Source organism: Pholis gunnellus (assembly GCF_910591455.1).
Source record: "Pholis gunnellus genome assembly, chromosome: 24".
In the NCBI taxonomy this organism is placed as follows: domain Eukaryota; kingdom Metazoa; phylum Chordata; class Actinopteri; order Perciformes; family Pholidae; genus Pholis; species Pholis gunnellus.
Genome location: NC_136551.1, coordinates 3,683,263 through 3,698,010, shown reverse-complemented (window position 1 = coordinate 3,698,010; position 14,748 = coordinate 3,683,263). Strand labels below are relative to the sequence as shown.

The following is a 14,748-nucleotide window of genomic DNA, read 5'->3' as shown; positions in this document are numbered from 1 at the left end:
AGGCCATGAGAAATGGGGAGTAACAGACAGACAGGATAGTTCACAACTTAGCATTGTGCAGGTAGAACAACAGATGGCCTTTTTTTTTAGGAAAACGTATCAATAAATTGTGAATAAAATCAATGCAAATGTGTTTTTCTGCTGTAACGCAATGTTTCCTCCCGCCTTGGCCAATATAATGTGAGCATCAACTATAGCAACGTCGTTTCTTGCAGGTTCGTCACGACTTTCTCAGACTGCCACCTCCTCCTCCGACGCCGGCATCCTTCGCCTCCATCTGTCTCTGAGCTTCCGGAGAAGCTTGCACGCAGGTTCTGTGTACTGCCTGTTCGCGAGGCCGAGCACCAGCGGCACCACCGCCATGCTTCCGATGCCGCTGCACGACAGCACGATGTGAGTGGTGGAGCTCCACTTGGTGTCGCTGATCAGGAACGCGATGCACACGTGCATGTAAATGAGGTAGGGCACCCAGCACGCGAGAAACGTCAGCGACACGGCCACCACGCAGCGAACGTAGCGCAGGTTCAGCCTCTGCTCGCGGTCCGAGGCCTGACTTCCCCGCTCCACCGAACGATGGAGGCGACAAATGTCCTTCATCTGGCCTCGGGTGATCCATAACACACGACCGGTCATGCCAGCGATGGCTAGTATGGCAGGAAGGACGAGTCCATACACCTCCAAGTAGATAAAAGCATTGGGGAACACTCGCCTGTACGAGCAGCACGTGGTTTTGTTTGGCGAACAGTTTGAAAGTGGTGTTATATTTTGGCTACTTGCACAACAGTTGTTCCAATCCGGCCCTGTCCAGTTATTCCAGCCGAAAGCAGGCAGGGATGCGTACAGAAGTGGAGGGGCCCAAACCACAAGCAACGCCAGGGGGAAGCTGCGATGCATCCACAAGTTACTGTAATGCAAGGGGTCGACGATGCAAATGTAGCGCTCGTAGTGGACCATCACCAGGTTGAACAGGAACGCCAGGAAGAGGAAGTTTGGGAAAACGTGCGCCACCAGGCAGGAGCTCAAGCTCAACTCCCGGTTCACACCCATGAGCGGTATGAAGGGCAGCGCCACGCCCGTGCACAAGTCCGCCACCAAGAGGCTGAAGAAGAAGTAGTTGGGCGTGTTGTGGAGCTGGCGGTTCCAGGCGATGCCCAACATGATGACGAGATTGGCCAGGATGATGGAGGTCGACAGCGGTATGGTGATGGCATAGATGAGCTTCTCCCCGGAGAGCAGAGCGTGGGAGTCGTTGCAGTCCATCATGTGTGAACTCTGCGAACTTCCTCCCCTTTGCAGCCTGGTTCTGCTCCCATCAAGGCTCAGCTACCCTGCAGGGAAGGAGACGCATTGATAGAGTAGCTGTAGAGGCTCAACAAGCTGAAATGTCCCATGTATCACAGCAAGTGAAACTTTCAGAGGAAATGCAATTGAGTGGAGATGAAAAATTAGATTAGATCCAAGAGAGATGGATTGTGGAATCAAAACCAAAAAAGAGAGTACAATGAACTCAGAAAAGGTATTCTCTACTCAAGAAGATTAAGTTATGGAAACCTCTTGAAAGCCAATTTAATTAAGTCAGTGAAAGCTACAGTTAAACAAAGTGACCTCTCATTGGGAATAAAGAGTGAGAAAGAATTCAGTCATCTCTTAATCAGTGAAACAAATTTAACCTCTTTGTTAGCTGACAGCCGAGATAAGAGCACGTCTTAATGGGTTCGAGTCCGCTGTCATTCAATAATTCATCAGCTGGGACTCTGGAGTTACACCCCGTTTTGTGTCTGTTCTATGTCCCGGAGATCATTTAACAAGTTTGACTTTAGGAAACGAATCAGTTTATGGTCAAGCGACATTCTCACATTGAACTGCAATAAACCATATGTTACACATAGTTTTATTTGTCCATACGTTTTATGAATAGACTTTATTATGTTGGGTTATCCGGTACTGTTTGCAACTGTGCATATGATTACGATCTTACAAATAAATATTGCAAAATGCCAGTATTTATAATGTCCACATATATAACATACCATTTGCTAACCAGCTCAATAAAGTGAATTTTATGGTATCAAAGTCCTGTGACAGTTTCAACAAATACAGCTTTTAAAGAGTCTTTAAAAGGTGAATACACAGAAACAAATTGGTTTTACTTAAATTACTGCTTTAATGCTATTTGCTTTTTTTCCCCACAAAATGTGTTTTAAAGCTGTTTTCCACATATCTTCTAACAAAAGGAGCCACCTTTTTTTCCAAAGGAAGAAAAAAGTGCTTCTCAATAAAAAAAAAAGAATTAAAATATTTTGGAGTCCTGCAATAATGTAGAAAGTTGTTTAAAATAGTAGAAAATATACTACTTCAAATAAATCACCAGAAATATATACTGATCTGTTTCAAAGTATGACTTATGATAACTTTTTGAAATAGAAAGCAACAAACCTACGAGGGCTTTGACCTCTTCTTTTTTTTGGATGAACGGTCCAGTCATGTATCCTTTGGCAGAGGAAATGCAAATAAATAACAGCTTCTTATCACTCTCCTGATAACTCCGACCCGGTTCCCCTGCATGTCACATCCACAAGCAGAAGATGCCGCCTTCCACAGAAACAACAGGAGCTTCTTCTTCTTCTTCTTCTTAAGTTTAATAATCCTTTCAGTCAAGTCAGCCACAGCAGCCTCAACAAGGGAGACAGAGAGAGCAGCCTAAGTCTGTTCCTCTCAGAGACTTTATAGGGGAAGTGCACAGTGAAGGAGGAGGTGGCAGCAGTTCTACTGCTTATATAGTCTCTTCCTGATGGGGGTCGCCGGTCACACTGATGATGAGGCAGCGGTGTCCATTAACACTTCACCTATGAACTTGTTGTTTCGTCCATCAGCCCCTTGCAGCTTTTGTTCACCACTGCCCAGGATTGCAGTTCACGTCCATGAATGGAAGACGGATGGAAAGCCGTTATCACTGCAGCCTGAAAATGATAAGGACACTCCTGGGTAACATCAGCAGGCCTGGCATGCAGACTGGTTTCACACCCTCCATAATGGCCCCAGATTCTTCTGATATTTATGATCTTCAAGTGAAACCTCAGCTCGAGAACCAAGGGAGGAACATAATAAATGGAAAATCCGTCTTACAATATTCTTTCCCTTGATACATATTTTCAAGCCAAGAGAGAGTCCAAGGCGTTCACAACTTTGAAGTTGTCTCAGGGGAAAAATAATAGTTTATCAGAATATTTAGAAGCTGTTGAAACATTACTTTGTTTAGAACTGTGGACAACAGTGGGAGTGGGGAATTTAAACTAATATTTTTTTAATTAGATTTTTTTAGAGCATCAGTGAAATGGTACAGGAGCCCAAACAAATAAATAACATGGATTAATAAATGGGGACACAGAAATGAATATAGAAATCAATGAATATACCGACACACATAGAAAGAAATCAAAATGAGCAATATTCTTTGATTGCCCTATTTATTCATTATTTTTTGGCCAGATTTCAATCATTTACTTTAAATTTATCACACATTTATTATTCATGTTTTTGTTTAGCTAAGGACTAATTGGAGCCAGGCGTTAGTTAGCTTAGCTTAGCCCAAAGACTGGATGCACAAGGAAACAGCTATAGTCTATTTGTCGTAGTTCAAAAATACGCCTCTGAAGCTCACTAATTAACACATTGCATCTTATTTATTTAATTTATATACAAACACAAATGAAAAACCAACAAATTGCGGTTTTAAAGGGAGCTACTGTCCCCGCATGCAGCGACTAGCAGTAAGCTAACGTTAACTCTTTCAGTAAGAAAAAGAATAAGTGATTAAATGTCTTATTTGTTTAAATAGATAGGATGAGCCTCACCGTACACGCACAATGATTAACTTTTATTCAACACAATGAAAGCAAAGCTGCAATTTTTTATTTCACTTTTAGAAACATTCTTTCAACGTACGACTCTGTAAAATGTCAGCTACGTCCACAACATACTCTATGTCGGTTAAAGATGTATTGTGCTCCGTTTACTTGGCCCTTTACTGACCTAAACATATACATACAACAGTGTGTATGTATGAATTCATAACAGCTGTCACACCAGTCTCATATTTAAACAGTGTTGGATGGAAGGCCCGGCGGTGACCTGCTTTCTTAGCCAGACACGGAAGACTCCTTCACTGATAGTCGGGAGCAGACCCGGTGCTGGTCGAGATGGACGAGCTCCCGTCAGATAGTGGTTTTAAACAGAGATGTCTGGGAAGACACTACGCAGGGAGGACACGCTGGACATGAAACCACAACATCTTCACATTACAGGAGGAGAAGATGGAGCGCCTCGGCTTTCCGAGAACACCGGATCCTCTTCAACAGTACACCAGTGATCTAATCTGTATGTTTCATACACAGTGGAAACATCACATATGACTAAGTGAAGGTCCTCTACTGACCTTGGCTGCCTAACGAGAATCAAAGCTTCTTTTTTTTTGTCAAGCTAGCTAACGTTAGCTAAAACGTGGCACCAATTCCTCGCTAGCTAAACTTAGCTAAAACACATGGCACCACTTCCTTGCTCCAGAAGACACTGGAAGTGTCCTGGAACTTAAATATGTATGATTTTTGCTTCATATTAGAAAAAGAAAATACCTGTTTTAATTGCTTACACTTCCTAATTTCTTTCAGGGCTACGAATTCCTGACATTCCCAGCTAAAAATGTGGCCTTTTGCAGTTTATTTTTCTTAAACAGGCCAGAAAGTCAGCTGAAAGACACACAAATACATCTTAACTGAATCCCTTATAAACAATATTTTAAATCACTTATCATCCAAGTGTTTTTTTCCCTGAGTGAGTTTTCGTGAAACAGATTTGAATGGGTCCTCTTCCTCCAGACATGTTTACCTTGGCTCCAGCACCGGTCTCTTTGTTCGGCAGCAATATGAGCTGCAATTTAATAGATCGGGCTTTCGGTCCCTGTGGAGGTCTGGAGGTGATAATCCTCTGGGCCACTCCTCGCCCTTTGTCTTCACAGCAGGCTGACCTTTGAGGCCAAACACACTGCTGTGACAGATGAGGAAAATATACTGCTGCCAGTGAACGGCACACACAGGTGTTATTTCCCCCCCATGTCACTAAATGCAACCTACGGTGCAGAAATACATACAATAAAACATGCGACACCTTCGAGAATCACACAAACATGTGTGTTTTGCGTGCACGTGTTTTACGGGCCCGCCTGTCTGGGTGAGTTATGCATGGACACATGCACATTTGGACACACAATGAGGATCCAGGTACAAGGAAGAAGCACTTGTGCGCAGGATACCGACTGACGGTTGTTTTTTTCCTCACTGTGACTTACGGCCGGCAGGCGAAGAGGAAAACAACAGAATAGAGTTCAACGGGCAGAGCGGTGTTTTGGCCTTGAAACAAGACTTTTAAAACGTTTGAGTGTTGGTAAAGTACAAACAGTAGCTTTGGTCTATTTTAACGTTAATCTCACTGAGCATTAGAAACATTCTGTATGTTTGTCGTTGCAGTGGGAGGACAGGAAGATAAAGGTGGCGCTCAACGGGAGTGATGACTTAATAAAGCTCCTAATTGTATGTGTGTGGTAGCGGGTCACCGTGGGCTAAATATAACCTGATCTATTAAATGATAATAATCTTAATTTGGTATTAAAGACGGGGTGTTACGCATTTGGTGCTACTCACCAGGTTCCCATTTTGAATTCTCTGCCTTGAATCATATCTCGGCTGTGGTTTTTGGGGAAACTTCCTTAAGTAGGGTGCTGTCGTCTGCAGACTGACTCAACTCCTCCCTTTACTCATATCTGATAAGATGCATAAAACGGATCAAACCAGTCTAAACAAGTTAAGAGACGCTTTCTCAGCCACTCCACAAGTCAGCGGGACCCACCAAACGTTTCCTCCTCGAGTATCTTATCGAAGCTGACACACACACATGAGTATAAACTATTTTACCAGATGAAGATGAAGTGTTTCGAGAGGTGCCATTAGCCCTGAAGAAAGTCAATTATTTATTGTGTTGTATTTACATCAAAAACTTGGCGAGATAATTCCTGAACAATTTGTCTGAGAGCTGGAAGACCACACACACACATGAGTGTGTGTGCGTGTACCCCTTAGTGAGTAAACTAGGACAAAAAACAATTATGGAACAACTTCTAACTAAGACCAAAGGAACATTAAAAGAGATGTCAAATGCACCGGCCACTGTAATGAATCTCTCTTTGACTCTTTTCCTCTGTTTAGTTTAGTGTCTCAGATTCTTGCACAAGAGCGTACTTAAGAAAACAATGAGCAACAGCTGGTTTCAAACTTCTGTCTAGACTGACATCAAAAACGTTCTCTTTCAGTTTCTTGAATTATCTTAAAGTCCTGATGAAAACGGGGCAATTGATCGTTTGGATGCAACAATCCCACTAAAGCAGGTCAGATATACGATGGCGAGACCACACAAGTTAAAATCCTGAGGGGGAGGGGAAGCATGTTCTCGGGTGCTAGAGAACCAAAAGTCTGTTCGTGAAATGTCTCTGCTGGATTTCCTCCGATCTTCTTGCTGCTCTCTTTACCGGTCGGGTCTCTGGAGGCAGAAGACCTTCGCCTGGTTGTCTCCTGAGGCGGTTATTGCGAGAGACGCCTCCCTGGAGGAGAAAAAGAACAATGAGTTGACACCCATATATTTACATCTTCAGAGAGACGATGTAGAAATAATGAGAAAGCACCTGTTGATGGTGAAGTTGAGGATCTCGGCAGTGTGGCCGAGGTACTCGGCCACAATGCTGCCAGAACGAGCGTCCCAAAGGCGCAGCGCTCCGTCTAAGCAGCAGGTGGACACCACAGAAGAAGACTCCTCCCACTGCAGGTTAACGATGCCAGCCTGGGGGGACACAGGCAGGAATATAAACAGTTCTTCTTCTGCTTCTCCGTGCGCTCAACTGAACAAAAAGGTCGTGCCGCGTGGTACCTCGTGTTGGCACCTGTGCCTCAGGACCTGTGTGGCGAGGTCGTATATGGCCAGAGTCCCGTCCAGGTACGCCACAGCAACGAGAGGCAGGCTGGGAAAGGACGAGAGAGGCGAAACGTTTGAGCATTTAATGAGCAGCAAGCTTGAGAAATGAGAGATGCTGTACCTAACCAGAAACACTTTCTGCAGTTTAATGTCTACTTCACAACTCACATGTTGCAGAATCCCACAGCCTCGACAGAGTTGGCGTCCGTCTCCTCTTGCGGCCCTTTGGCTTTGCCGCCCTCCAGCGAGAACGCTCCGACCACCTTCGCGCGACAAGCGACACAACCAACACACACAGAGGTTAGAGCACTTATAAAAACAGCATCGGGACAATGCTGTCTATGCTTCGTTACTGCACACAGCTTCCTTCTCCATCTCTCCGGACACCCACTTTGCCTGTAGCGGTGTTGACGAGTTTGGCAAAACCGTCCACGGAACCGGTCAGCACCAGAGAGCCGTCCTTGTTACACGCCAGGCAGGTGAGCGCCCCCTTGTGTCCGTCCTGACCTGTCCAACGAGACAAAACCAAATCCATTAATGGATTGTGGATGAGAAGCTCAGATACGGTCTGTATTGTGGACTATTTTTAAAGTCTTATATAACAGACTTTTATTGGGCTGTAACTCTGCATTTGATTAATGGCTGATGCTTTTAGAGTTTCCCTTAATTGGCTTTTGTTTACTGTTGTTTACCATGAAGCAATGACCTCTTTTAACTCTTTCTCATCATCACAATAAATGCCAGACTGACTTTCCCATCAGGGCTGGAGAGGCACGGGCACGTCCTCTAACACGCTCTCATCTAGAGAACACAAATCTACTAAAAACCGTAGCTGTAAGAAAACATCAGGATGAAGCTACACTTTGAGCTGCCAGACTCACCTTTAATGACGTGGGCGGCGTTTCCCTGCTTCAGATCCCACACGCGTACCGTTCCATCCTCATAACCCACCACAGCCCGTTTACCTGGGGACATTTTCACAATTCAGTATCACACCAAGACTTCTGAGGATGTCTCCAGATTACTTCTGTGGGTGAATTTGTGTCTTGTATTTTCGACATCGCTCACCATCGGGGAGGACTTTGCCGCTGGTGGCCTGGCATGCAGAACTCTGGAAGGTTTTGCAGTCGCCCGAAGGGATCTTCCACATCCACACGTTGCCGTCGTCTGTGCCCGCCAGCAGCACCGGAGCGCAGGGATGCCACTCCAACCACTGAGGAGGAAGCCGGGTAAAGACAGCTGCTTTAGACACAGATATATTTCCCGCTGCAGTTTGCTACTGGGAGCCAAAGAGCAGATCTAAAGGGCAAGATTGGAGAATGTCTGATCCTTCACTTCCTCCACAAGACCACAAATTCTCAGCATGAGCGGTCATCCCCTCTTACTTGCTCATAAATTCCTTCAGCCCACATAAAAAGACTTCTCACAAGTGCTTACAGATGCACAAACTAAACAGACACTACTGCTGATGCAGGGGCCTATTATTGGATCGCAGCCTTTCCCTCCTCACCTCCAGATCGCCCACCTCGAAGGACCAGACCTCCGCTTTGGTTTCTACTTTCCAGACTTTAATCATGCCGCCCATGTCGCCGGTAGCCACCATGGAGGAGTCGTGGCTGAACACGGCGCACGTCACTGAGTCTTTGTGGCCTGTGGGAACAAAAGGGACACATGACTGCTTCTGTACGCGCAGCTCGGATCTTCTATCGCAGCTTTCAGGCGGCCTCCCGACACTCACCGGTGCACTCCAGCAGAACCTCTCCGTTGCTCACCCTCCACACGTAGGCCTTATCGTCCTCCCCTCCCGTTACAGCCATGGTGTTCGTCGCGGGATCCAAACTCACGCAGAACACGGAGCCTGGACAAAGAAAGCCATTTAAAAGTTGAACACACTGGACCTGCCTGCTGATGAAGAGCGTGAAATCAAGGCGAGGCGCTACCGGTGTGTTTGGAGAAGGTGAGCTCGCTGTCGTCTTGGTCCTCTTCCATCTCGTTGTCGGTTTCCCAGCCTTCGTCGTCTTCTGCAGCGTCTTCAAAGTCGACGTCATCCAAGTCATCAGCCAAATCATCTTGGTGAGAGGGAAAGAGAGAAAATTCAACTTTAAGATTAATGAAATTCAGTTGCTGCAGCAGTACAAAGACATCATTTAATATCTATACAAGTATAGAAACTAAATAACAAAAGGTACATACACGAAAATAAGAGAATAGATACTATACAAGAGCATTTAGAGACCAATAAAATAAAGTGACAGTGGTGCTGATAAATAACATTATACAGAAGGTTATATTAAAGGGGCCCTTCGGCTGAAATAAAGCCCCACAAATCTGGAGCTACGCCCTCAAACTTCAGTTTGGTAGACATTTGATGCTAACGTTGGTCCAAAACAAATCTCCAGCCGGACACAAAGTAAACATAAAAGTGACTTGCAGTAGAGTTGCTAACAGTTTTCAACCAACCGGGATCGGGCTCCATCTCGTTTAGGTCGATGACTTCAATGATTTCCTCATCTCCGAAGAGATCAACCGTATTTTCCTGCATGTTGTCCATGCTGTTAGCGGGCTAAAAGCTAGCAAAACAACCGCAAAGTAGTATAACACACGCGAGTAAAGCTAACGGTAGCTAACCTGACTCTCACCGTTAGCTAACCACTAACAGAATCGGTTAACGGTTACACTTTTGTATGTAAATAGCAATATAACAGTCGTTAAATGTCAAATGAACTGCCTCCCCATGTTATCTTCACATGCTGCGGAGACTTCAGAGACAGACGCGCGATGATGACGTGTGGACGTGGTCGCAACAACTTCAGTGTCATTCAACTCCGCGACCACAAGATGGCGGTGCTGCTCAGAAACTACTGTTAAACCAGTTTGGAGGATGTTTAAAAGCCTGGAGATGGTTTATAAAGATGCTTCGACTTCTTATTGTGTCATTTCTCCTCATAAACATAAACATTAACACAAACTAATCTGTTTTTTTGCGTTTTGGATGATACTTAAGCATGATAGCATAATGATACCAATGAACTGCTAGCCAAGGTTGATTTTATTATATGTTTTTTCTATTATTATTTAATTTATGCTTGTTTTTTAGGAATAGTTTATTTTGTCCAGACCATTTCTGTCGAAGTTTAATATCGAATTAATTTCAATAAAGAGATATTGATATTTTTTAAATCATAGCATTAGTCAAAGTACTTTTAAATTAAAAAAAGTATTTGATACTAAAAATGTCAAACAATTTTTCAAATAATAATAATCTTTTCTTTTCTATTTCTATCAATAATTAGGCAGACATAGACTTCCATTGGCAAATATGTACAGAGCAATTATTTTCATGGTTGTGCAACCATCACAAAACCCAATTTGCCTCCAGCTGATTTCAATAACTGTCTGTTCCTTGTGTTTGTGTAACTATCAATACGTGTCCTCAAGAAGTTCAAAGTGAATTCCCACACTACTGCTAATGATGGCAATCAAATGTATCATCACTTTCATGATCAGCATCATGCAGAACATTTTTACATAGTTCCTATTTTTGAGTATTTTCATAGGAAGCAGAACAGGAAGCAAAAGTCCTTTTACACGCAAAAAAAATAAAATTCTCGGCCACACACTCGCTCTTAAAATAGCCCCGTGAAGTGTTCCTCATTGTGTGATTGGAATAATATGTCCCTCTCAGTCAGAACAGAAGTCCTTCTCTCTCATTCCCTCCATGATTAACACTCGGCGGCCCTCTGATACTCATGATTCATCATGCTCCATTACTGATGTGTGCAGTGACACAAAACTGTAATTTACGTGGCTGTTATTACCGGAGCAGAGGTTAAGCATTGCGTTGTGGGATTTTAAACTAAAGTAAGACAAAACATTAGAAAGGCTGTGTAGATTTCTGCGTTGTTTAGAGAGATTTTAGGGAGTGAATCTATCTGAAACTGTCCTCCAGATCACTTCAGTGCAATGAAAGCAGTAGAGGGCCAATTATTTTTTAATTCTCAGGTTTCCACCAGCTTGAATCGTGACCTCTGACCTCCCTCTGCGAGGGGAACGAGAAGACAAACGCCTCTTTCTGAGAGTTGACGTTTGGAGGTATATGTGAGTCTGCAGTAAACCGCAGGACTAACATTAGTGGCCCCCTCTCTTCCTTAATCGCTCCATCAAAAGCTCCATCGCCTGAGATATTTCATGAACACTTAACACAGTTTGTCTACCTCAGGTTTTTGGGGGTTTTATGTCTCCTGCTATATGCTGCTGGCAGAGCTCAGCCGCTGCATGCCCAAATAAGTTTTACAGCCTGCCCAGCCCCCCCCCCCCAAGTTTTAAGCCGTCCCTGGAAAAATACAAGCGTCTCATGAAGTGGTGAGATGTGGAAACATCAGAGTGTACATTATTACGACGTTTTCAATCTGCAGTGAGTGAGAGATTTATAAACTCTCGGCGAGGTTGCGAGGAACGCTGGAGAAGTTAGATGACATTCGTTACAGCCGCTTCATTTCGTCAATCTGTTTCGACACTTCATCGCCTTTTTGTTTTCTTCTGGCCGTGGAGCCAGCAGAGGACTTCATTCAGCTCCTGTTCACATGACTTAGAGGCCTCTAACGTTGATGGATTCATTTGGGAATGTCAATCAGCAGCTGATTTTGAAGGATGATACGAACCGTATGCAAATACAAATGTTTTAAATGAACTCATTTTCATACAGAAACATGGCAAGTGGTCACTGTTTTTCCATGAAAAAAGCAGTTAGACCACCACGAGACACTGCATTAAAACCCAGACGAGGGGATTCTCGTCTGGGGAAAGATTACACGACTGGATAAAGTTGGATCCGCAGGTTTAATCCGAGTCAGGAGCACAGACTGTACATACAGAGGAGAAACAGGAAATACCATATATGCAATAGAGATCATGAGCTGGTTTGACCTCAGAAAACATGTGATTCAGTCCCCCGAGCACAGGACATCCAATAAAACAGCAATCAGTGGCTGAAAAGAATTGCTGTTTCACCTCTTTCAGTCAGTTTCTCTTTTTTCTTAGTTATCAGCATCTCTTGTGAGGTTTTAGTGAGATCTTCCACATGATGTGGATCACAGATTTTGCAGATTATTCGTCTGTATTCTGGTGTAGGATACGAATGCAGGACTTTTACACTGTTGTAACAGCACTAAAGTCAAATATCTGAGTACTTCTTTTGATTCTGAACACCAGAAAATAAGTCAAATGTATGATTCCGACAACACTGACAGGTTAGAACATTGAAAGGTGAGAGAATTGATGCCTTCGGGTGTCACAGCAAACTGGAGGTTTTCATGCTTTCCACTTGCAGCACATTGGGTGGGCTTTCTCTGTGCCGTCATCAGGACAGCAGAGACCAGCAGCGACCCCGTCATAGAAACATTTCTCGGTTTATCACTCCGGCAAGCTGGTTTATGTCTGAAAAACAGGACACTCAAGGGGCGCTGTTACTTTATAGGCACACACACACACACACACGTGGAAACACACACTCTGCCTGACCAGGACATGGAGGCAAATGCATCTACTTTTGTGTGTGTGTGTACCTTTTACACACACACACATGCAAGCACACACAAACAGTATCAGTAATAAGGCCCAGGAGCTGTTGCTGTGTGAGAAGTAATTACTCCATGCAGCTCAGCTCAGCTTTGATGGAAAGTTTTAGACTAACTGGCTCGACTGTAAGAAGCCTTGACTCTGCTTCTTCTTTTTTTTTTTTTTAACAAGAACTCTTTATGGCTCCTTTTGCCCTCTTTTCTCTCTTAAACGCTGAAGTTTCACGGGCATCCTGGAAAGATTTTACGTCTCACTTTAGAATGAAAGAAAAGCCCTCAGCTCACATCACACAATCGATTAATGTCGGAAGGCTGTTGTCGCACAGGGCCCATCACACGCCGGCAAAACAAGATGTTTGGAAGCGTTTCCTTTCTTCCGCTGGCAAAGCAAAATCTTCTTTATGGCGCTGAGGTCGGCCTGCTTTGTCCGCACGCTGCGTCTGACTCATGTGGGACCGCGTTGGGCGAGATGACGGCTTCCCTTCTCAAAACCACTAACAGCCAGTTGTGTGTGCTCTGCAAGTGGTCTGGTCCACAGCCTGTGTGTGATGTGTCTGCTGTGGTGGCAGAGCGGCAGTCTGTGCAGGCCGTACGCGCTCGCCTGTTGACTTTCTTGCCAGATCGCTGCTCCTTTCCCAGCCACCGGCCAGAAAAACATGAAGTATTTTTGGAACAGCCATCCCTCAAGATTTTTGTTTTTTTTTCTCACCAGAGGCATGTAAGGGTCTTTGGTGCGGATGCTTTTTGAAGGCATCGTGCTCCAAACCAGAGGTCTCGTAGCTGAAAAGTGAAATGGAAGGAGGTGATGGTGACACCCCCCCCCCCACACACACACACCCCCCCCCCCACACACACACACCCCCCCCCCCCATGATGCAAAATAGTTCAACTAACATGATCAGCGATTTGGCGACCTGAGTGTAATGTTCACTGGATTGCAAATGTGCTGCTCTGAGCAATATAAACCAATCTAATCCCTGCTTTGACATCACTGTTCTGGACTCACACAGACACACACACACATATATATATATATATATATATATATATATATATATATATATATATATATATATATATATATACATATACTGTATGTCTTTCAGACTATTATTGTGTAAGTTGTTTAGCAGTTTGCATTTTATCATCGTCGACAAACATCGTCACATTAATACACATTTTAAAGAGCCATGCTAGCTCTGTCCACCACTTCACAAGCAGATTTAGCTACTTTATGTAATGCTAATTTTGCAAATGTTAGCATGCTAACATGCTAAACCAAAACTCTGTAATCATTGCTAAATACCAGCAAGTTAGTGTCGTCGTGGCGAGCATGTTAGCATGCTGTTAGCATTTAGCTCACAGAGCTACTAGGTGCAAACTCATGTTATTTATCAAATATCAAGTGCAGGTTTCCATTTAATCTTTGTGTTAAGTGTTATTTTTACTTTAGGGAGGTGTGAGTTTTTGTGCAGGTCCTCACAAAAAAAAAAATTAAACTGTATTTAACACATGCAACACTTCATTTATGCAAACATCCTTTCTATGATCGGTTGAATATGATGTCCAGCATGGAAACAGGAGGATTATAACGATATGTATATGTTTGTTTTCATGCATGCAGATGGAGAGGGTCTGCAAACAGACAGGGTTTAGCCCTAAAGAGCTTACTCAAGCACAACAACATCAGAGATGCCTCCAAGACCAGTCGCCTTACGTAACCGATGCTCCGAATCTCATCCACAGAAATAATAATCCTCTGTTGCCAGGGATACTGCTGTCCCAACTGGCCTCCCTTGTACTCCAAAAAGAGGAGCGACTTTGATTAATAAATGCACGCACAGAGCTGGGACGAGCTAAAAATAACAAGTATTGTTAAAATAGAGACCTGAATAAACAGGCGAAGGAGAGCCACGTTTGTTTTAGTGTCCTTTAATAACTAGTGTTTTGTAAGAAGATGATAATAAAGGAAACACAAGGCACATAAAAAGAACAAAAACAGGGAAATAACACTAAAATATATGAATAACCTGTTAAAAAAGTATTGGATTAATCGTGAAAACAATTGGATGCATTAGTTGAATCATGTTCAACTCTTTGGTGGGTCGGCTCAGTCCATTCAGGACCAGAATCAAATCCAAAATGTATCTGTGGA

The 14,748-nt window shown here is 43.8% G+C and overlaps 2 protein-coding genes across 2 annotated transcripts; both read right to left on the bottom strand.

Annotated features, from left to right (window-relative positions):
* Window positions 1–231: 231 nt before the first annotated feature.
* Window positions 232–1,263, bottom strand: LOC306715321 (G-protein coupled bile acid receptor 1-like; the record flags this gene model as incomplete). Its single annotated transcript, XM_079185641.1, has 1 exon — window positions 232–1,263. One exon carries the CDS (start codon window positions 1,261–1,263, stop codon window positions 232–234), a length of 1,032 nt encoding a protein of 343 aa, XP_079041767.1.
* A 4,749-nt stretch (window positions 1,264–6,012) lies between these two features.
* On the bottom strand, window positions 6,013–9,765 carry aamp (angio-associated, migratory cell protein). Its single transcript, XM_079185639.1, has 11 exons — window positions 9,478–9,765; window positions 8,958–9,086; window positions 8,756–8,875; window positions 8,528–8,667; window positions 8,086–8,230; window positions 7,899–7,982; window positions 7,409–7,524; window positions 7,186–7,280; window positions 6,973–7,063; window positions 6,731–6,885; window positions 6,013–6,649 (listed from the first exon to the last, which is right to left on the bottom strand). The coding sequence occupies exons 1-11, from the start codon at window positions 9,566–9,568 to the stop codon at window positions 6,574–6,576; spliced, it is 1,242 nt and encodes a 413-aa protein (XP_079041765.1). The 5' UTR covers window positions 9,569–9,765; the 3' UTR covers window positions 6,013–6,573.
* Between the last annotated feature and the right edge of the window lie 4,983 nt (window positions 9,766–14,748).

What these genes read in the sequence shown, in the direction of transcription:
- aamp (XM_079185639.1), bottom strand. Translation starts at nt 9,568, where the DNA reads ATGGACAACATGCAGGAAAATACGGTTGATCTCTTCGGAGATGAGGAA. An exon ending in TCGAGGTGGGCGATCTGGAG is followed by an intron (nt 8,231 to 8,527) that starts GTGAGGAGGGAA and finishes CTTCCTCCTCAG; the next exon opens with TGGTTGGAGTGGCATCCCTG. An exon ending in GCTGTGGGATTCTGCAACAT is followed by an intron (nt 7,064 to 7,185) that starts GTGAGTTGTGAA and finishes GTCCTTTCCCAG; the next exon opens with CCTGCCTCTCGTTGCTGTGG.